This window comes from Phragmites australis, chromosome 14 (genome assembly GCF_958298935.1).
Source record: "Phragmites australis chromosome 14, lpPhrAust1.1, whole genome shotgun sequence".
Classification (NCBI taxonomy): domain Eukaryota; kingdom Viridiplantae; phylum Streptophyta; class Magnoliopsida; order Poales; family Poaceae; genus Phragmites; species Phragmites australis.
Genome location: NC_084934.1, coordinates 27,905,699 through 27,928,574, shown reverse-complemented (window position 1 = coordinate 27,928,574; position 22,876 = coordinate 27,905,699). Strand labels below are relative to the sequence as shown.

The 22,876-nt window shown below is 43.8% G+C and overlaps 1 protein-coding gene across 3 annotated transcripts; it reads left to right on the top strand.

The window, feature by feature from the left end:
• Positions 1-5,952: 5,952 nt before the first annotated feature.
• LOC133890601 (uncharacterized) lies at positions 5,953-21,178 on the top strand. 3 transcript variants are annotated; one of them, XM_062331054.1, is made up of 20 exons: positions 5,953-6,284; positions 6,410-6,598; positions 6,676-6,899; positions 7,059-7,131; positions 7,247-7,303; positions 7,578-7,657; positions 7,742-7,804; positions 8,141-8,228; positions 8,403-8,498; positions 8,609-8,686; positions 15,005-15,078; positions 15,260-15,324; positions 15,454-15,620; positions 18,608-18,675; positions 18,742-18,802; positions 19,236-19,273; positions 19,532-19,600; positions 19,772-20,084; positions 20,348-20,448; positions 20,693-21,178. In XM_062331054.1, exons 1-19 carry the CDS (start codon positions 6,000-6,002, stop codon positions 20,375-20,377), a joined length of 2,118 nt encoding a protein of 705 aa, XP_062187038.1. In that variant the 5' UTR covers positions 5,953-5,999; the 3' UTR covers positions 20,378-20,448; positions 20,693-21,178. The 3 variants fall into 3 exon arrangements, with proteins under 3 accessions (XP_062187038.1, XP_062187036.1, XP_062187037.1); XM_062331052.1 differs by having other exon boundaries at positions 20,549-21,178; XM_062331053.1 differs by having other exon boundaries at positions 20,527-21,178.
• The last annotated feature ends 1,698 nt before the right edge of the window (positions 21,179-22,876 follow it).

Here is a 22,876-nt window from a genome sequence, read left to right as displayed (position 1 = left end):
CATAGAATATTAGAGCTTGTTTGATTTGAGCTCCCAACTAGCACTATCAAAATTTTGATGTCACTAAAATATGGGCAATACCAAAATACAGATAAAAAAAATGTTGTTTGGATTTTAGCCTTATCAATTCATGCTAAAGTTATGAGTATGATATGTGAGATCCACTCATACTTATGAGATCTTATTTTGAATATTTAATTATAAAGAATATAACGGTGTAAACAGATGTAATTTAGATATATTGTTTAATAGATATAACAATTTAAAATTGGTTACTATATGGGTTTTGGAATCCGTGCTGCACTAAGCTGTTGCCACCTAACTTTGGCTTCCATCGGCTCGGCAACCAAAACGTGGGCGAGAGTTTTGCTCGCCGTTGTTCTCGCCCGTGTCAGCAATAGGAATGCTCAGATGTGCATGGCTTACCAAAAGTTGGAGCCCATTCAAACGACAACCAATTACTTTAGACGTGCCAAAAATTTGGTGGGTCTGATCAGGGCTACCAACCAAACATCCCCTTAGACATGATCACCTTTACTCTCCTCAGAATAGTTGGATTTGAGACCGTCGACCTCGAATCGAACAACCTTAGAACCGTGCATCACATGGGCCACACCGAGAGAAACATTCTTTGCTACCACCGCACTATTACATTAGTAGTAATATTTCTGTATAATTGTTTAGGTGCGTTTGGTTTGGAGAAATGGATCCGATTCTCCTCAGAATTAGGCAGAGTCAATCCAAACAGGTGTGTCCAGAAACGTTGTAGAAATGACCCTCGATTCGCTAAATGGGCATAATATCGTTTCATGTGAGAAAACGGTTCTTCGATCCGAAAGTGCCCACCATCGCCTTCGCCCACCCCCACCCCACGGCCGTTTGAGCTGCCACCCGTAGTTGCCGAATCCGGCGCCCTCGCGGCTCGAGCAAGCTCGTCGTTCCCAACATCATGAACCTATTTTGGTGGTTACCGATGCCCCCGTCACTCTCCTTGCCACCTAAAAGCTCCAATAGAAGTAGGCTTAAAAACGGAGTGGATATTTTCAGCTCGTATCCGAAAAAAACAGATATGGATGGTATTATCCAGATACGAATATTTTCGGATTGGATACGGATACGAATATTCCTTATCCGGATAAGGATAAAAAACACTTTTTGGGCCGAATACGGATATGGATACGAATATCCGATCAGATTTAAAACGGATAATATCCGTTTTCAGTTTTTCAGATTCAGAACTTAGAGATAGCAAGATTCAAATGACTATATTTTCCAAACTATAAGTCTGATTTATAATATGATTATACCATTATTATCCTTCTAATTAAATCTACAAAATAAGATTCCACTTGGCTATATTTTGATAGGAAGAATTTTATATGAGAAGTGAGCCTCACATAGTATACTCTCAATTGCCTCAAATTTTGGTATGGTTGCAATCCAAATTTATACATAATTAAAGAGGTCTTTATCATTTGACAGATATCCAGATCCGTATTTGTATTTGATTTATATTTGCACCATATTTGTTTTCGATACTATCCATATTTGTTTCCGTATTCGTTCTCATTTTCAATTAAAAATAAAGATAAAGATATGAAATAACTATTATCCATTCATATATGATCTGTTTTTACCTCTAAATAGAAGTGGTCATGGCTGCTTTGTTCTGCCTTCTGTGAATATACAAGGGAGAGAGTTAAGAAAAAGAGACAGAGCACAATGTACTTCAATGAATAGATAAGGGAGAGAGGTAAGGAGCACAATGGACGTATGTTCTGTCTTGCATGCTCTCATTATTTGTGTTAATGTTAAACGAAAAGTCAATAAATATTATTTGTGTTAATGTTGTTATTGCAAAAGAAAAAAAAGCATATCAGTAGAGAGCAAAGTGGTTAATTACACTACCATCTTTGTTTTCAAGAAATCAAATTTAGCTAGCCAAACGATTTTTAAAAATAATTCTGATTCATCACCAGGCCTGTCTATGAATAAGTTCAGGATGGGAGATTGCACATGCCCCCAATTTTCTAGCCATTAAGAAAAATTAGTACCAAGTTAATATATGTGATTAGAGGTTAATCAGGTGAGCTGCCTATTAAATATGCATTCCCGCTCTATTTTTTTGAAATCAATCTCTCTCTCTTGTTCTAAACACTTGAACATGGTATCTTATATAATTTGATAATATATTAAAAATGTAATTGCATACTACGTTTTCAAAAGAATGGCCATCCTTGAGTGATTTTTTTTACCAATTGCGATATATTAGATGCAAAGATTCTTTTACCGTTTAATTTTTAGAACATGGTATAGGAACACACAATCAATCTGATAACCATAAAAAGCCATCTCGCAACCCAACATACATACATACATGCATACATACATGCATACATATATACATACACACACTATTCTCCACGCAAGGAAAAATTCAGCTATACTTATTTTTCATCATATATTATGCAGAAAAGATCTAGTTGTTACAATTTACGTGTAGTTAGTGTCCATAAACTGAGCATTCGATTTATTTTATTTTATTGTGAATGTCTAGATTGCTTCTATTACATCTAGTGGTTCTAACAACAAAGCAATGATTTATAACATTTTTTTAAAGAATAATGCCAAGAGGTTCTCATTTAAGAAAAAGACACGCGTTGTACTTGACGACACGCAATGCCAACCGAGAAGGCGCTCAATGGCCTATAACAAACAATGATACTTTAATTTTGTTCAATGAAAATTTGGTTTGTCTTTTCATATACGGACATAACCTTATTTCAATGTTGCATAGGGCCTCCATATTCTGCAGTACGACCCTTTTCACCATATAAATATTCTTATAGAGAATTTAGAACTGAAATGTTTCTAGATGTATTTGAATCCTTATGAAAGTGCCCTTTACATGTTGTCGGGTGTTGAGACACTGTAAACATTTGCGTTGTAATAGTCTTTAATCAAACTTTCTTCTTGATACAAAGATTGCTAAACTCAAAACTAAACTCTTTAATTTTTGTTTAATGAATAAGTGGATTTGGAAGCTGTATCGTAATAGTAATGAAACTTGGTCCACGCTGCTAAAAGCAAAATACATGTTCCATGGTGATATTTTTAGGACTTCTGCAACAAGGAGCTCATAGTTTTGGCAAGAGTCGCCTAAGATAAAAACACTTGTTTGAATGAGGTGCCATTTATAAAGTAGGAAATGTAATGCTTACCTCCTTTTGGCATGATGTTTGGCTTTTAAAAACCCCTCTGAAAATTGCTTTCCCTCGTCTGTTTGGCATTTGCTCTAATCCTACAATCAAGGTGGTTGGTTGTTACAACTCATAATAGAAAATGGATTTCAGAAGAATTTTTGGTGATTTGGAGTTGAAGGAATGGGTTAATCTTCAGTCTGTTTTACACAATGTTCAGCTAAATCAAGAAGAAGATGCTGTCAGTTGGATTATTTTCCCAAACAAGATATTTTCTACTAGATCATTATACCATTTTCTGACTTTTGAATGTGTATCTAGTAAGCTTTGTAAATGCAATCTCCCGTTGAAGATTAGAATTTTTCTCTAGCAACTCTTTCAAGACAAAATACATTCTGGGCACCAATTTAAGAAACGACACAGACAAGAAAGCGAGTGTTGCATTCTTTATTATTCTGTAGAAACTGCTGACCACTTTTTTTTAATCCTCAATTGTTCGTTTTGTTTGATGCATACTTAAAGAGATATTTGGCCGGGAAGGCCAACCTCATTCTATCTCCTTTGTCTGTATGCATGCAAAGATTTTTTTATCATTTAGTTTAGAACATGGTATAAGAACACACAACCAACCCGATAACTATAAAAAGCCATCCCGCAACCCAATACATACATACGTATATACATACACACACTATTCTCCACGCAAGGCAAAATTCAGCTATAGCTATTTCTCATCACACATTATGCAAAAATGATTTGGTTGTTGCAATTTACCTGTAGTTAGTGTACATAACATGAGGATTAGATTTATTTATTTATTTTTGTGATTTTTTCAATTACTTCTCTTCCATCTAGTGGTTCTAACAACAAAGCAATGGTTTATAACTTTTTTTAAAGAATAATGCCAAGATTTTCGTTCAGTTAAAAAAGGCATACGTCGTACTTAACGACACGCAATGCCAACCGAGCAGGCGCTCGATGGTAAATCTTGGTTGATCCGGAGATTGAACCCAAGACTGATGAGCTTGTAACAACCAATGATACTTTAAATTTGTTCAATGAAAATTTAGTTTGCCTTTTCATATACGGACATAACCTTGTTTTAGTATTGCATAGGGTCTCCATATTCTGCGGTATGACTTTTTTCACTATATAAATATTCTCATAGAGAATTTAGAACTAAAACGTTTCTAGTGAACCTGAATCCTTATAAAAGAGCCCTTTACATGTCGTCAGGTATTGAGATAGTGTAAACATTTGCGTTGTAATAGTCCTTGATTAAACTTTCTTCTTGATACAAAGATTGCTAAACTCAATGCTAAACTTTTTAATTTTTGTTTAATGAATAAGTGGGTTTGGAAGCTTGGTGTAAGCTGCTAAAAGCAAAATACATACCTCATGGTGATATTTTTATGACTTCTGCAATAATAACGAAACTTGGTGTAAGTTGCTAAAAGCAAAATACATGAAACTTGGTGTAAGTTGTTAAAATTAAAGAAACTTGGTGTAACAATAATGAAACTTTATGTAAGCTGTTAAAAGCAAAATACATGTCTCATGGTGATATTTTTAGGACTTCTATAACAAGGGACTCATAGTTTTGGCAAGGGCTGCCTAAGATAAAACACTTGTTTGAATGGAGTGCCATTCATAAAGTAGGAATTGGAATGCTTATCTCTTTTTGGCTTGATGTTTGGCTTTTAGAAACCCCTCTAAAAACTGTTTTTCCTCATCAGTTTGATATTTGCTCTAATACTATAAATAAGGTGGCTGATTGTTACAACTCAGAATGTGAAATGGATTTCAGAAGATTTTTTGGTGATTTGGAGTTGGAGGAATGGGCTAATATTTAGTCTGTTTTACACAATGTTCAGCTAAACCAAGAAGAAGATGATGTCAGTTGGGCTCTTTTCCCAAACAAGATGTTTTCTACTAGATCATTATACCCTTCTTTGATTTTTGGAGGTGTATCTGGTAAGCTAACGAGTAAGGTTTGGAAATGCAATCTCCCGTTGAAGATTAGAATTTTTTTTCGACAACTCTTTCAGGATAAAATACAATCTGGACACCAACTTAAGAAAGGACACGCAAGAAAGCGAGTGCTGCATTATTTGTTATTATGTAGAAACTGCTGACCATATTTTTTAAGATGTCCGATTACTTATTTTGTCTAGTGCATACTTAAAGAGATATTTGGTTGGAAAGGCCAACATCATTCTATCTCTGCTATCCTATCAGAATGGTTTTCAGATAGGTTTAGGGTTAGTTATCGGATATGTGTTTTTGTTTTTTAGTCTTGTTTGGGCTTTCTGGATTGCATAGAACAAAGCGACTATTAACAAAGAGTTTTCTAAACAACCTCTTGATATTGTGTTTGCTGATATATCTTCTCTATAGAAATGGCGTACTCACCTAGAGGCAATGAACAATATGAAGATGGGAATGGTGATGGCAAGGATGCTACAGTGGGCTAAGAGCTTCAAAGCTTCCGAGCTAAATTCATCAGATGTTATGTTTCTATAGTCCTTTTGTTTAAGTTTGTTTCTTGTTGAACTATGTTAAACTTGTGTTCTCAGTTTCTACGTTCTTTCTTAACTCTATCGCTTTCAATAGAAAAGGGGTTGAAGACTTTTGTCTAAAAGAAAAATACAAATATTGCTTATCTCCTGCCTGTTTCTATAAGAAAAAAAAGTAACGGTATCTCTCGGAGTCCTCTCCGCACAAAGCAGAAACGAGCGCGGCGACACCCCCCACCCTGGCCCCAAACAAATCCGGCGACCGTAGCGCGCTCCCGACAGAATGCGCGGCCGCCACCTCCTAAGCCCCCTCCCTCTCATCCTCACCCCTAAACCCCCCTCCCGTCCCCTCGCCGTCCGCGCTCGTGCCCACGACCACGCGCCCGCTTCCGCGCCGCGCCGCGCCCCGCTGGCCGAGCCCGACGTCGGCATCTCCCGCTTCGCCTCCTCCATCCCAGGCTTCCGCGGCGCACTCAAGCAGCGCTACTCCGACTTCATCGTCCACGAGGTTGCCCGCAACGGTGCCCTCGTCCGCCTCACCCGCTTCGGTCTCCCCGACGACGGCGAGGTCTCCCTCCCCCAAATCCCCCTGCTTCCTCCCACTCTGTGGTTTTGCATTCGTGGCCGGAGGCTGTAAGCTTCTCTGGCAGCTCTGACCTCGTCTCGGCTGGCGTGTCGATTGTGGATTTGCAGAGTGAAGATAATGTGGAGGAAGGGGACGCTGACGCGGACCACTCGCGGGCGCTGGAGTCGTTCCGGCTGCTCTGCGGTGACGCAGATCGCGACGCGTTGAGGGGATTTCTGGAGAGTGTCGCGGAAGGAGGAGATGGGGATGTGTCGCCGATCATTCTCTCCGCCGATGCCGATAAGGCTCATCGCTCGGTGGGTTTGGTTCTCACTATCGTCGTTTCATTAGATGCCTGGATGATTAGTGTGTCATCTATTCTACCTTTTGTTAGGAAGTGCACGACTTCTTCAAGAGGAACTTCAAGTTTTTTATCACGGATACAGTTGAGCACAGCGATGGGATTCAGAAGTGTATTAGGGTGCGCCTGGGGTCAGGACCACGCGGTGGGAGGGGAAGGAATAGAAAGGGCGTGGACGGTTCAGTTTGGAGAGATGACAGGCCGTTTGATAGTAGAGGCTCTATAACCTGGCCTTATCACCTGGGGAAGTTCCTAAGGTGACAACATTTTTGTTGAAAATTTGTATCTATTCTCCAATGATTTTTTAGCAAAATTCTCCAATGATTTTTAATCTATGACCTGTGATGCGCATTTGACTTGCAGTTCATAATTCATTTCATGTAGATGCTAATAATCATAGTAATTAATATTACCAGGTTTCACCTTTACAAGGAGAACAAGGACACACAAGAGGCATTAGGAGTTATAGGAAAGATGCTAGGGGTTCAGGTATTTGTTATATTCTGTTTCATCGACATACTTTGCAAGTTTTCTGTTTTAGTTTGCTGGATTCACTCATCTCTTGTCTTGATTGATTAATGATTGGTGACCTCACTTTCCACAGCCGAGGTCATTTGGGTTTGCAGGGACAAAGGATAAACGTGCTGTTACAACCCAACAGGTATGCTCTTATGATACACAGTAATTGATGATATGAAGCACATCTGCACCCTGAGTTGTTTACATTGGTTGGTTTATTGACAATCTGGGTCAACTTGGTCTGGTCTGGAAACAAAAGTATCTGAATGAACTTTATCAGAAGAAATTTTGATGCCATTGGTACTGCAGCCAAAAGAAAGGAAGCATGGGCTGTAGTTTGAAAAAAAATACACTAAAGTTGCATAAATCTTTCCCCGTTGAGTTAAGAATTTTCTGATTCCCTGTCTTCTGATCAGGTGACACTTTTCAAAGTACATGCCAGTAGGTTGGCTGCTCTCAATAGCAAACTCGTAGGTATCAGAGTTGGAGACTTTAGGTAACGGGTCAAGCGTATGAACTATTAATCCCTTCATTGACTAAAGCCACTGACAACTTATTAACTGCTATTTATTTTCTCTAGCTACACAAAGGAGGGCCTTGCTCTTGGTCAACTCAGGGGGAATCGTTTTGCAATTACTTTGAGGTGCTCATTCTCTTTGCTATGGACAACACTATATCATGCTGGTAGTATGTCGGGTTTGGTCTTGGTGAATTTGTTTGCCCTTGGCAATGTTTATGCTGCACATGGACTATCTGACTATGAAACATGCTACTAGACTCAAAATAAAATGCTTGGTGCCTGTGCTTTGACACAATGTTCCAGCTTTTTCATGGTGGTCATAACTTACAAGGAACTGTAAATTTTGGCCATCTTTGTGTTCTATGATCTTTAGTCGACACATTCATGCCATGACCTTGTTTTTGTAATAAAAGAGTGAATGGAGAATTCATGTTTCCTGTTTCTATTATTTCTTTTTAGGAATGTTGTTGCAGGATCGAACGATGTGATAAAGGCTGCTGTTGATGGCCTTAATAAAAATGGATTTATCAATTACTATGGTTTACAGGTACAGGAAACATACTTTCTTTTCCCTTTCCTATGCCAAGTTCAAAGCTGTTATTATGTAATGGTGAAAGATGTGTAGTCCATATTTTTTTTGCTCGTTATCTTTTTTTTTTAAACATCTTTTTTGTCTGCTATTTTGCAACTCATAATTTTTTGTTTTCGTTGTGTTTGGTAGCGCTTTGGTAGTGGTTCAATACCTACTCACCTTGTTGGTGCTGCTTTGCTTAGAGGAGAGTGGAGACATGCTGTTAGCTTGATTCTTGGTAGAAAGGTAGGTAATATCCTTTTTTCCATGTCAAATAACTAAATAATTTATTTTAAGTGTGAAGATGTCGAATTTAATTATACTTCAAACAATTTAATGCAATAAATGAGGTGCAGGAACATTATAAGGGACATGGTGATATTGATGCAGCACTTAGGGGCATCCCTCGACATCTCATAGTGGAGAGAGCTATTGTAGGTTTTTACTTATTCTTTTTCCAGACTTACATGTTGTATTTGAAAATAAATTCATAGGCATTTTACTTCCTACCACATTTATTTTTGGGGTACCTGGGATCTGATTGGTCCTGGACTCCCGGTGCTTATGGAGCCCACTTATAAAAAAAGTAAGATGTAGGTGTTTGTGTTTCCTACCTGCCATGAGCTTGCATTACTACACAGTTCCTGTGAACTTTTTAAGTGTGGATGCCAGGCCATGGATGCATTTTAAGTTCAATAGTTTGGCTTCAACTTTATTTTCAAATTAGGAGGGTGGGAGAGGTAATTCAGGCTGTAATTTGTCGAGAGTGGTCAAATTTGCTCAATTATTTGGAAGCCTGGCTAGACCATGGCTTTAAACTCTCCTAGTTTAGGAAGCTAGGCACTAGGCAGCATCCACGCACCCCACCTAGCACCTAGCGGTTTGAAACATTGGATGACATATTTATATATGTTTCATGCTCCAGAATGTTATGGTGACCTGATTTTGTTATATCTTCTGTACAAAATGTGCCCATCTAATAGAGGAAAATTATCCTCTTACATCATCAGAGGTTAGAAATCAGAAAGGCCCTGTTATTTCCAACTCTCAAGTGCAGAACTATTGAACTTCAATAAGTAATAGCAACAAGCGGTGCGGAGAATGGAGAGCTGCTCCCCTCATTCACCTCCGCCGGGTCTCACCCTGAGCTCGGCGTCCACCGCCACCTAGCCTGCGGCGCCGCTGCTCCCCTCACCAACAGCGGCATCCTCTCCCCTCTCTCCACTGGCTTGCCCCTTCTGGCCCGGTGCCCCGAGCTTGGGAAGGTCGAAGGAGCAGCGCGGGCTCTTTGACTCCCCTTGTTCTAGTTCTTCCTCAACAACGTGTTCTCCAACCGTGTTGCCTGGTCGCGTGGACCCAACCCCGCCTGTCGTCCGGCCACCGGTGGAGCAGAAGGAGAAGGTCGTCCTCCTTGTGGATGGGCCTAAGCATGTCCCTGGTCCCGCTCCTTCTCATGGCTTCATGGCTACTGCTAGGCGGGCTCAATTGTCCATGCCTCTACCCCGCAGCAGCCCCATTCCTCGACCGAAAGCTGTCCCGTCTGTCCGGGCCGATTCTGATGGTTGGACTTTGGTCAAGGGTTGTCGTCGACGTCGTTCTCCTCCGGCTCTCCGCCATCGCAAGCCGCCTTCACCTCCCAAGCGCAGCCAGCCCGCTGCCTTGGATGGCGGTGCCTCAACTGTTTGTCATGGACGCACCGCCGGGCGGACCGCCGTCTTCCTCCCCGGTGCTTCCGTTGTAGAGGGTTCCTGCACCATGCTAGAAACTGCAAACAACCGTGTCCTGGCTCATGGGGGTTTGGGGACTCTGATTGTGGGCGCCAATTCGACCGTTCCTCCACCGACGTATCCATGCCGATTGGTTTGGGTGTTGTGGCTCCCTCCCCGTCAAGCTCCTCTGGCCCTGGCGCCGACGGCTCCACGCCCTCTTGATCCATGGCCTTGGGGGCCAACTCTACCTGGTTCTCTACCGGCGAACTTGGGTCCACATTCACCGACGATTCCATTCCTGTACGCCGACTCCTAGACCTTCGCTCAGGAGGTTGCTGTCGCAGGCATCTCTCCCTCCCCGGTCTGTCGCATCGTCCCCTGGTCGGTGGTGTTCGCCGCGGAGGAGAACCAACTCTGGTGGGAGCTCCTGGCCTACCTGATCGTGCTTGGCAAGGTTTCTCAGCTCGCGAGCTCTCCATCCTTCTCTCGAGTGGGCTCTCTATTCCGACAGAACAATTCAGCGTCAGACCTTCCCTGACAGCTTTTTAATCGTCTGTGAATCCCAAATTGTCCGCGACGCCATCCTGGCCGCCAGCGGGAGGCTTCTGCCGGCCGATGTCGCTTGGTTCTTTCGTCCATGGACGGGTTGGCCTACGCGACTGGTGCTGTCCTGGCCTACCGGGCGGTTGTTGCCTTGCGTGGCGTTCCGCCTCACACATGGTCAGTGTCCACTTCCCAACAGCTCCTCGGCGATCGCTGTTGGGTCGAGAGGCTCGACGTTGCGGACAGCTTGGTGGAGCGGGTGGACCTTGCCGTTCTGCATGTGGTTGCTTGGTGCGACTCGCCTTAGGGCATCCCCAAAAACGTTGTGATGGAGGTGATGGAGCTGGAGAGCGTGCTTCAATATGAGGACCCTTCCATGCAACAATTTTTTGGTAATTTACCGCCTTACTTCATGGAGAAGTGGTCCTTGCGCTACAACATCTCGATCCGTCTTGTCTCTTTAGCCGAATTTCGTTCTCCTTCCTCATCGAGCAGTGACGGCTCCATTCCATCAGAAGATGGCGGCGGTGAATTCGATGGCCGTCTAGCCAGTGGTATGGGTCGTTCCGGTTTGCCGTGGGGCCGGCGGTTTTCCAGCTTGCCGTTGCCCTCCTCGACGTTGGGCATTCCTCTCCAGCGAGCAGTTGTCCTCGCAACGTTCGTTGGGCGGCTAGTGTTCTTCTAGCGCCTTCGAGCCCGATTCACATCTCCTTCAGCTCAGTGCGTGGCTCGCCTCCCAAAGCAGAAGCTCTCTCGGGAGGAGCAGGTGCCTCGTGTCACAAGCTGACGGCTTTTGGCGCGCCTTAGATAGGGTTTTCGGACCCTGTCTTTGTCTCCCTCCCTGCCCGTGATGGGCTTATCGCTAGGGTCTTTGACCCTATGTCTGTGCTCGGATCCAGGTGCAGTGGGAGGTCGCCAGGATCTCGTGATTGTGGAGCGCTCCTCTCTCAGTCCGGAGACCCATGCTCAGGCTCTGCCTATGCGCGGTTGACACGTTTCGCTGGTGTACTCAAGGCACCGCAGGTTTCCTAGGTCCCGTGAGGGTCCTGAGCTCGCGGAGTCCCCTGGCGCTGCTGTGGAATCTCTACCATGCGTTGGTGTCCCTACCAAGCTCCATACCCCGGTATCTCACAAAATCAAGCTGGTGTACTTTCATCGCTGGATTCACGCGCCTGGTGCTAGTGGCACTCCTTGCCGCGGGCCTTCGACCCCTTACTCAGAGCCACAATCCATGGTGGGCTGCTCTCCTCGGAGCCCACTACCTCGCAGCCTGTCTTCTAGGCGCTGTTCCTCTGTGGGCTGTAGGCACGTTTCCTCCGCGGGCTCCATTTGGCGGCGCTCTTCTCAGGGGGCCGGGGTTCGTCGTGCTTGTTGTCGGACGACATGCAAGCCTGGCCCGGCAAGCTCTCTCATTGATGTGCCTGCGTCGGCCAGTGTCTGCGCAACCACGATCGTTACGACAGGTGGTACTGCTGCTCCCACGGTCGTGTCCTTTCTTCAGGGACTCACCCGGGAGCTTCCATCGCCGCTGGCAACTCCGCCTCACAGGATCGCCGCCTTGCCATGCCCGGAGCGCGGTCATAGGAGGAGCAGGCGTCTCGCTGCACAGTGCTCCTTCTCGGCAGTGTGGCCGTCCAAGCGGAGGGAGATTATTCTTATGCGTCATCTAGGCATCGTCAAGGAGGGCTAGGCAATCTCACCGCGGCTCCACCAAGCATATCTTCAGCTCTTTGAACGCCCTCTGTCCTACCAACACCTCCGCACCATATAGGATCTCTTCCCTTCTCAGGCGGCGGCGGCGGCTACAATGTCTGCTGGCCAAGGGCCGAGCTGCTAAACTGCTTGATCTACGCTGTTGTGGCTCTCCATGGATAACCATAACATTCTTTGTTGGAATGTCTGCGACCTAAATTGCAGGGCCCACCGGGACGTGGTTCGCGCGATGATGTCCAATCATAATGCCGCGGTTGTGTGTTTGATGGAAACGAAGCTCGATGTATTAAACCGTTTTATGCTTAATGAAAACTGCGGCCCCACCGTCTCTGGTTACTCCTTCCTGCCGGCTTTAGAGACTAGGGGTGGCATTCTTATGGCTTCTCGACAGCCGCTTTGCTTGGCTGTCGTTCAGGTGCTCCAATACTCTGTAACTGTGTAGGTGTCCTCAGCGTCGGACATTCTCTTCTTCCTAACTGCTGTGTATGATCCTATTGATGAGGCCTTGAAGGAAGCTTTCCTCGCCGAGCTTGCGGGTGTTCGGGCGTAGTTGCCGGGTCCTCGGCTTATTGTGGCCGATTTCAACATGATCGCCTCGGCGGCCGACAAGAACAATTCCAGGCTCAATAGAAGGTCCATCACAAGGTTCTGCAACTTCATCAATGCTCAAGAGCTCAAATACCTTCATCTTTTCGGACGTTGTTACACATGGTCGAATGAAAGATCCTCCCCCACCCTAGTGTGTCTGGACCGCGCACTAGCTTCGTTAGAATGGGATGCTGAATTCCCTGATAGCTTCTTGCAGGTGCTGTCGTCGGAGTGCTCTGACCACTGCCTGTTGTTGCTCTCAACATCAGTTGGTGCGGTTTGTAGACGGCGTTTCCATTTCGAGTCCTTTTGGGCTAAGCTGTCAGGATTCCTCCCCGTTGTGGAGAATGCTGGGACGTTGAAACCTGCTAAGCTATCCCTATCGCCTCTCCGTAGGCTAGACTTATTGCTCAGGCGCACTGCGATAGCGCTTCAGCGATGGAGTGCCAAGCACCTGGGTAATTTCAGAGAGCAGCTTCTTATAACGTGCGAGGTCATCTCTAGCTTTGACAAAGCGATGGAGTCTGAGCTGCACGCTAAACTCAAGTTCATGTGTCTTGCCTTGGCCTCCCCCGAACAGACGATCGCTCGGAGTCGTTCGAGAGCGGCTTGGCTCCGCGACGGCGACGCAAATACCAGGTTGTTTCAATCATTTGCAAATTTCCATGCACGGAATAACTCCATCCTTTCCCTCTCCGCGGCTGATGGATTGGTTTCTTCCCACTAGGCGATGGAGGAGACGTTGTTCTAGCATTTCAATTGAGTCATTTAGGATCTCAGGTTGGCCTGATGGAGGGTTGAATCAATGAAAAACATAACATTAGAACGGTGGTCTCGCCATTCAGGATCTCAGGTTGGCCGGATGGGCCTTGCGTCTGCGTTGGCTTTGGTGCCAACGGCGCAATCAGTCTAAGCCTTGGGCCTCCCTGCCGTTGCACCATGAAAGGCAGGTGGTTGCTCTGTTTGAGGCTTCCACCATTTTCCAAGTTGGTAACGGCAAATCAACTCTCTTCTGGACCGATGTTTGGCTCGACAGGTGCTCCATTCGCTACTTGGCCCCGGATCTCTTTGGGTGTATCGCTCCTTTTGTCTCTAGGAGTAGATCGGTGCTAGACGCCTTACACCACCAAAAATGGGTGCGGGATATCTCCGGCCCCCTTTCCATGCCCGTGCTTACCCAGTATTTACAACCCTGGATCCATCTGGAGTCCTTTAGCCTGGGCAACGAGGAAGACAAGATCATTTGGAAATGGACCCCTAGCGGACAGTACTCGGTGAACTCGGCTTATAAGCTCATGTTCCAAGGTTGCATCCGTTTTGGAGGGGCAAGGATCCTTTGGAAGGCTTGGGCTCTGGCAAAGGTCAAGTTCTTCGGTTGGTTGGCACTTCTCGGCAAGCTATGGACTGCGGATCACCGACGCCGACATGGTCTACAAGATGATGATTCCTGCCCTCAGTGCTCGCAGCTCCTTGAGACCATAGACCACCTTCTTGTGCATTGTAGCTCGGCGAGGGAGTTATGGTGGAGGGTTTTGGGGGTCTAGTACCCTCCTGACGGTGCTTTGCCTCTTGACTGGTGGACAGAGCTCCGGGGGCGCGTCAACAAAGACTTCCGGCGAGGCTTTGATTCCATAACCCTTCTTATTTGTTGGAAAATTTGGTTGCACCGCAATGGTGTGGTCTTCAACAACCACCGCATCTCCGCTGATGCTATGGTGGCTCTCACCGGGGATGAGGTTGACAGGTGGTGTGGTGTAGGAGCGAAGCAGCTGGCTATTATCCGAGAACGGTTACGTTTAGTTGGTTTTGTTACTTAGAGTTTTAGAACGTCGATGCTGATAGTTGCTCTGTTTTGATGTAATTTTCCTTTTTGGTGTGCTTTTGTGTTTCGGTGATCCGCCCTGTCGAAGGGCGTTATGTAACTGATCGCCTTTTCTCTCTTAATACTAATATAAAGATGTGTAGCTCTTCTATGTATACTAGAAAAAGAAATCAGAAAGTTTTTCCCTTTGTCCGGCTAAGTTGAGCTCGACTTTTGCATTTCATCTGCCAAGTATTCACTAATTCTTTACGAAGGCCGTGTTTTATTCTTTTTTTATTTAACATTTTACGATTTTACATTCTTGTTGACTTGTTGTCAATTAGATTTAAAGCGCATTAATGTGGGATCCTTAGAATCATGCTTTGTTTCATTTCCAGCTTCAGCGTTTGAAGAAGTATCCCGGCAACTATCTACAAGCACTAATGGCTATACCCAGAACATTGAGACTGCTGTATGTTGCTATACATTGATCTAAATTTTCATTTTTATTGTTAATTATGTAATGAAGAATGTGGTGCATCACTCTGTTGTCTTTAAGAAAATAATATGCAAAATCTTCAGTGAGAATAGATTGCTACATCTTTCTGTATTTACGGTGTGCTTTGTTACTCAAATGGAACCATGCTATGCAGGTATGTGCATAGTTACCAGAGTTACCTATGGAACCATGCTGCAAGTATGAGAGTTGAAAAGTATGGTAAGTATACTTGTGCGTGGGATTCTGCTGCACTACTTCAGGCTGTTGTTCGAAAAATTAACCTTCGGCTTTCTGGGGATTAGTATAAACTCTTGTTTTGTCTCTATATGCTAATAGCTGAACTCACAGGTATTTCACAAGTTGTAGAAGGTGACTTGGTTTACAAAAAGGGGTGCCCTCTTGGAGAAGCAACTGCGATAGATACTTCAGATGATGATGATGATGGCCATACTAATTCATCTGAAATGGAAATATCTTGTGAAACACTTCCTGAAGAAGTGATCCAGTCTGTGAAGGTTTGCTATAAACAATCATTATAGAGCGTACAGATGGCAAATTTGTGCACAACTGTCGGACCCCTCATTCGGGTCACCTCGTGTAGCCCATACCAGTCCCTAGATCAATAGCTGGTACGCACGAATTTTAACAGAAGTAGGCATCACAGACATACAACGATTAAGTACGATAATATGGTACAACACAGAGTTCATTACAATAAAGGTCCGTAGACATAAATTTACAAACCCTCATAACACAACGGAAACGACGCAAAAGCGACCCATGCCTTACAGGCAGCTTCCTGTTGATACCCCTTAGTCAATCATCTGCTGCTAGTGGGTCATCTTCTGTGTGGTCGAAGGTGGCTGACCTGAGTCTCATGAACTCGGTCATCTTGGACTGTGGCCCCTGTCCATGTCCACGGTTGCCTTGTATTCCTTGTGCTATGGATTCCGTCAGACGATTAGCCATTAAGGCCACAAGTTCTTCAACAGACGGTGTGGGTGACAACTGTCCTCTCAGCTGGTTATTCTGGCCATAATCTTCTTGCCCTTGATTCACTTCATTGTCGTGGTCTTGCTCCTCCATGGCTGCTCTTTGGGCTTGAGGAAATAGGGGGTTTGCTCAACCCATCCACCTCGATTTTGGTTTTTACCTTTGGTTCGCGAATTTCATCTAGGTTGTCGTCCTACTTGAGCCTCACTGGCGGCCTCATAGCCTACTTGAGCTTGACGTTCTCGGCATGGTTGGATCCTGGTTGGTCTCCTAGGCGGCATCTGCTTTGAGGGTAGGAGAAAAGGTAAGACTCTAGAGGGGATAACTGAGCATTAGGTTACTTGGGTTATTCTAAAAGCACTTAGGTTGATTATGGCACACAGTATCAACGCGAACAACAATCACATAACATTACATCACACAAGATTCAATACAAGCACGAGCATTGGAGCTAAAGGCTCCAAGCAACCCAGAATTGCTACAGACACGGATTACGCTACTACAACACGATACAGAAGGTTACAACACCAGGCACACTACTGGAACAATTAACACACGGTCGACTGGCGATGCATTGGTCTTGACGGCGCTCCTGAGTTACGATGTTACTGCTGATGGTGGAGAGACTGCCTTTAGGGGTGAGCTGCACGCCACTCTGCGGCGAGGTCGATGTCGTCATGGCTAGCTTGTTCCAGGTCATGCATCTGATCAAAAGTCCTAGATATGTTCTCCTCATTACCATCCAAGTCAATAATTTTTTCTCCAACAGACTTCTGACTGCCTTCCGAATCATCGTCGTGCACAAACTCGCGCTCGACAAGGTCTTTTTCTTCTTCGGAGCTATCTTCATACGTCTGGTCTTCCTGCTATGCTTCGGGAGCTGGTGGAGGTGGTGGTGGCACTGCGATCGGTGCTGGTACAACTCTTCCAGATGCAATTACGCTGGCTACTCCTGAGGGAGGAGGGGAACTCCTGGTAACTCCAAACGTCGGATGCTGTCAATGGGAGGTAGGTGGAAGGTCCTCTTACTTGCAGTGAGCTTACGGTGGGGTCCTCCGTGAGTCCTATTGCAAGTTAAGTAGGTTTTGTTAAGCTCCTTGACGTAGTACTCCGAGGTCTCCATCAGTGTCTTGGTGGTGTCTTCAGTACGTTTCTCTGCAGTTGTGGCTTGCTCTCGAACCTATTGCAGCTGCCTCCGCAGAGCTCTTTCTCGGGTCTCCGAATGTTCAGCCCTCTAGACACATGCTCTCCACTCGGAAGGCAGTCAGAAGTCTGTTGGAGAAAACATTATGGACTTGGATGGTAATGAGGAGAACATGTCTAGGACTTTTGATCAGATGCATGACCTGGAACAAGCTAGCCATGACGACATCGACCTCGCCGCAGAGTGGCGTGCAGCCCACCTCTAAAGGCAGTCTCTCCACCATCAGCAGTAATGTCGTAACTCAGGAGCGCCGTCAAGACCAGTGCATCGCCAGTCGACCGTGTTAGTTGTTCCAGTAGTGTGCCTGGTGTTGTAACCTTCTGTATCGTGTTGTAGTAGCGTAATCCGTGTCTGTAGCAATTCTGGGTTGCTTGGAGCCTTTAGCTCCAATGCTCGTGCTTGTATTGAATCTTGTGTGATGTAATGTTATGTGATTGTTGTTCGCGTTGATACTGTGTGCCATAATCAACCTAAGTGCTTTTAGAATAACCCAAGTAACCTAATGCTCAGTTATCCCCTCTAGAGTCTTATTTTTTCTCCTACTCTCAAAGCAGATGCCGCCTAGGAGGCCAACCAGGATCCAACCATGCCGAGAACGTCAAGCTCAAGCAGGCTATGAGGCCGCCAGTGAGGCTCAAGTAGGACGACAACCTAGATGAAATTCGCGAACCAAAGGTAAAAACCAAAATCGAGGTGGATGGGTTGAGCAAACCCCCTATTTCCTCAAGCCCAAAGAGCAGCCATGGAGGAGCAAGACCACGACAATGAAGTGAATCAAGGGCAAGAAGATTATGGCCAGAATAACCAGCTGAGATGACAGTTGTCACCCACACCGTCTGTTGAAGAACTTGTGGCCTTAATGGCTAATCGTCTGACGGAATCCATAGCACAAGGAATACAAGGCAACCGTGGACATGGACAGGGGCCACAGTCCAAGATGACCGAGTTCATGAGACTCAGGTCAGCCACCTTCGACCACACAGAAGATGACCCACTAGCAGCAGATGATTGGCTAAGGGGTATCAACAGGAAGCTGCCTGTAGGGCATGGGTCGCTTTTGCGTCGTTTCCGTTGTGTTATGAGGGTTTATAAATTTATGCCTTCGAGCTTTTATTGTAATGAACTCTGTGTTGTACTATATTATCGTACTTAATCGTTGTATGTCTGTGATGCCTACTTTTGTTAGAATTCTGCGTACCAGCTATTGATCTAAGGACTGGTATGGGCTACACGAGGTGACCCGAAGGAGGGGTCCGACAACAACACTGCTTTAACGGTATTTTCAATCATGCACTTCTCTTGTAGATAGCTGATTCTAAAGATCTATTGAAGGCAGTCTACACATTTGAAGATGTTCTCCTCCCTTTGCCTGGGTGAGGAGCATTTCCTGCTGTACATGTGTGTGATTCGAGTGTTATGCTTAACTTTTTCATGTGCAGTTCAGAAACATTATTTCCTGGGAATGAAGTTGCTGAGATTTATCATGAAATAGCCAAAAAGGTAATGAATTTTTATCATGGATTTTACATTTATTTCAGAGATTTGTTGTGGTATAAAAAGGAACGTTTGTATTGATAAAGATGTACAAGCATTTTAGTCTTCTTATGCCCCAAAAGAAATCTGCCAAAATTTTGGGTGTACACACATAATACTTGGAGTATATAATTATGCTATATAATTTTTAGTCAGGAAGTTATGGCAAGGAAACAATTTATTATGTCATGAAGTTTGTTTGAACTTTTAGCATGGTTGTGTCACTGTTTAATATATTCTCTCTTGTATAGAGAAATCAGTGAGATTCAGAATTTTTGGCAAACTTGTGGAGTACATAACTCTTCCAGTCAGATTACGAAGAAGTGAGAGAGTCTCACACCTTCAAATGATTTGTTCTCTAACGATTACGATACTTTTTTATCTTAATTTTGTAACTCAGGATGGCATCAGCCTGATAGAGAGCGTCCATGGGGTCAAGTAAGTCACTCTGTCCCTAAGTCCATTTGTTGCTAGCTGACTCCTTTTTTACCATGTATGGTGCCTGTGAGGCTATGATCATACAGCGCTCTCGGAAAGTGGAACTTTGGATTACACTCAAGGAAAACTGGGGCTTACATATGACACATTTATCCATGCAAATTGCATATAACTTTTCTAGTTCCTTGCGCAGAATATACTTTGGCCAGCAGAGCAAGTTCTTATCTGTCATGCATTTTCTTGATTGCCATTTGTTAGGGACTTCTCGATTACAAGCATGAAAGGAGGCTACCGTCGGGTACTCGAACGGCCTATTGATTTTGAATGGTACATGTATTACAGACAGATTTTTACTGTTCTGTTCAATCAAATGTTTTAAGTTTCTTTGAAATTCTAGTTTGCTTATTTTGTAGTGAATTTAGATGAACAATACAAGCTGTTTGTACTCATGTAGGATATTTGATGCTGTTCAGTTGAATTGGTTTTTAATGAATGCAGGGACCTGATGACTTACACAGACGACAATGGACCTTTAGTAGAAACTGATTTAGATGTTCCATCCAAAACCCAGCCATCAGAAGCAAACGAGCTGTTATCTGATTGGACTTGCAGTTGCCCATCGCGTGGTTCTGAGTTTGATGCTTTATTGGACACCTCTGGATCAACCAGTGAAGCTATCTCAGAAGAAACCAAATCTATTGGCATCTCAGATTTGTTACCAGAGAAGCTAGCTGTAAAATTAGAATTTACTCTACCAGCATCATCTTATGCTACAATGGCCATCAGGGAGTTGACGAAGACTTCAACTTCGGTATTTTCCTGATCAATGCTTTTATTTGGTTCTAAAATTACTTCAATTGTCTTTGCTATTCCTTCATTTCAGCTTTTGGTCCTTGAATCGAACCATTGGGACTTTACCAGGATCACATGATTTTCTTTAGGGCATCTCATTCAATGCATTTCTTTTGATGGACTGTTGGTTCCACTAAACAATGCATTTCTTCTGAGTTCACTCCAATGCTTGGATTCATCCACTACCATTCTAATGTTATGTTTTTCTTTGGTTGCGTACAGGTTGCTTGCCAGAAAACATTAAACTGCTGAACCTTTCGGTAAGATGCATTCTTCATGAAAGCCGATCTCCATTGTGACCAAGACACATGTAGGTTTAACAGGTATGTTACATGAGTGAAATTTGCCTCACAAATCTAGTAATTTTCCTCCTGGCCTTAACTTCATGTTATGATTTTCAGACTTTGTTTTGGGGCATTTCAGGATTTGCCACTTTTAACATCGAGTGGCAGGCAATTTGCTACCCGGTCCAGTTTCATAGACTCAGGATGGCCCGTATGTCAACCTCAGCGGAAAATTTGCACCTGTTAAGGGTGGCAAATCTAGAAATTACCCTGGCGGTTGCAGCAAGAACTTTCGACTTCACATTCTGTCCTGGATTCTACAGCTTGGAGGATTTCTCTTGCTGTGGATAGCTTGGGAAACGACAGTTGCGCGTGCGACATCCAAGCTGAACAAAGTTTCTGAAACTGAAAGAAGGCCGCGCCGAAGGACACCCCGTAGTGACTGAAGTCGTTTCCGGCAGTTTCAGGCCCGGTGCACGCGTCGTTTGCGGCTCGAGGCTCGAGACTGATGCGCCGTGTCTCCCACAGCCTTGGGCCTAGCACAAATTGTGGGGACATCGATGTCATTGCTGTGCAGCCGCCGTGGCCGTGCTCAGGTTCTTGACTACTCGTTTGGCAATCATCCTTGACCTCATTGCTTAGCTTAGCTTAGCTTAGCTTACTGCTGATATCCTCCGTGGAACACAACATAGTTTGTGAATCGGTGAAAATTCGAACCCGGTGCTCCAAAATGAACGTAAAATACAGCCCGTTGGTGACCTGTGCTATCTGCTATTAATTATTTTCTCTGCACGCTTATGGTCTAAACTATCTAGCGCGATGTGCTACCAGGCCATATAGTTCCCCAAAAAAAAAAAAAATGTGTTACCAGGCCACCACTAGCGTATGTTACATCTAGTACTTAATTCTCTGTCAAAATCCAAAAATAGATCATATACGCACCGTATATTGTAAAAATAGATAATATATTATCGTATTTATAAATTTAACATGTGTATTCGGTACTTTATTTATTGAAAACATGATTTCGGCACCTCATGTGTTGAATACGGTATTATTGTATCGTATTTGGTATATGAGGTGTCGAAAACAGCTGTATTCGGCACATGAGATGAACAGTGCCAAATTTATTAGTACATCATATAAGGTGAAAACTCACTTTTTCATCAAACAACCTAAGGTTGGAAATATGTTAGTGATTTTTTTCCTAGAATTTTGAGAATTTATTTGAGGTATTAAAAATTTCTAGAATTTATAAAAGTTTATTTATTTAAAGAATTTTAATTGAATATTGGCTCAGATTTTTAGATCAAACTAATTAAAATGAGTTGTGAGTGAGTTTAATTTGCTCATAAAATATTTATAATTTTTGAACTATTTTTTACTCCAAATAAGATCGTAAGTTAAATAAAAAGCTTCTCTTCGTAGCTTCCTTCTCGGGAGCATGGCGCACGGTAGAGGCTCATGTGCTAAATTTGTTGTTGAATACGGCATATGTACTGTGCACTATATTCGATATCTCATATATCAAATATAGTTGTTTTCGGTACTTCATGTGCTGAATACGATGCAACATATGCTGCATATGAGGTGTTGAAATCACGTTTTTGGTAAATGAGTTATCGAATATACATGTTAAATTTATAAATACAGTAATATGTTGTCGATTTTGGTAATATATTGTTGATTTTTAGATTTTTGTCTATTCTTTCCCATGATTAGTTACATTATATTTCCGAAAAAACATCAAGCCAACACGACGCGAAACTCTGTAGATTGTAGGACAAGGACATATTCAGAGTACATCTCAAACTGCGTATCAGAAAATGTACTCTTTATAAACGGAAAGCATGTACGATGGAGTGACGCAAGCGCACAACAAAAGGCGAAACTTTACCACATTTTTCGCTCTTCACCGACTTACAACTTGGTTAGTGGATGGTCAGACAATCACTGACAAAAAGCACATATGCTTGCCCTGAGGAAAATGTCAAAATTTCTTTAACCACGCTTTGCTTTCCAAGAGGATGTCCAAATACGCTTAGTTTAATTTCAGTGGTTTCTGCCTTAACCATCACTTCGCCTGTTTCTTAAAAAGAGGTATCCAGTGGTGATGGTCCAGTCTGCTAATAGTATTTCTTATCACGATAAACTATAAACTTAGTTCTCAATGTTTATCTCTTGTACAATAGGTACTCATGTGATGAAGCAATATACAATCTCACAAATTATCTGGTAAACATCACTGCCAAAGTTATGATTAGATAAGCATGCTTAAACTATGTTTCACCCTGAAACTCCCCTGCTGGTCAAATTACCAGAGAGAAATCGAGCCAATGATCACCGGTGTTTTTCCGAGGATAATGACGTGTCGATAAGCATGCTCGCGTCATTTAGAATAAAACACAAGTCAATATCAATATCTTTCTCGTCCTACAAAAATATCGACATCAGTGCCTCCGAAACG

Coding starts and splice junctions, on each gene's coding strand:
- LOC133890601 (XM_062331054.1), top strand. CDS start 6,000: ATGCGCGGCCGCCACCTCCTAAGCCCCCTCCCTCTCATCCTCACCCCT. Junction 7,304..7,577: donor GTGCTGTTACAACCCAACAG/GTATGCTCTTAT, acceptor TCTTCTGATCAG/GTGACACTTTTCAAAGTACA. Junction 8,687..15,004: donor TCATAGTGGAGAGAGCTATT/GTAGGTTTTTAC, acceptor TTTCATTTCCAG/CTTCAGCGTTTGAAGAAGTA.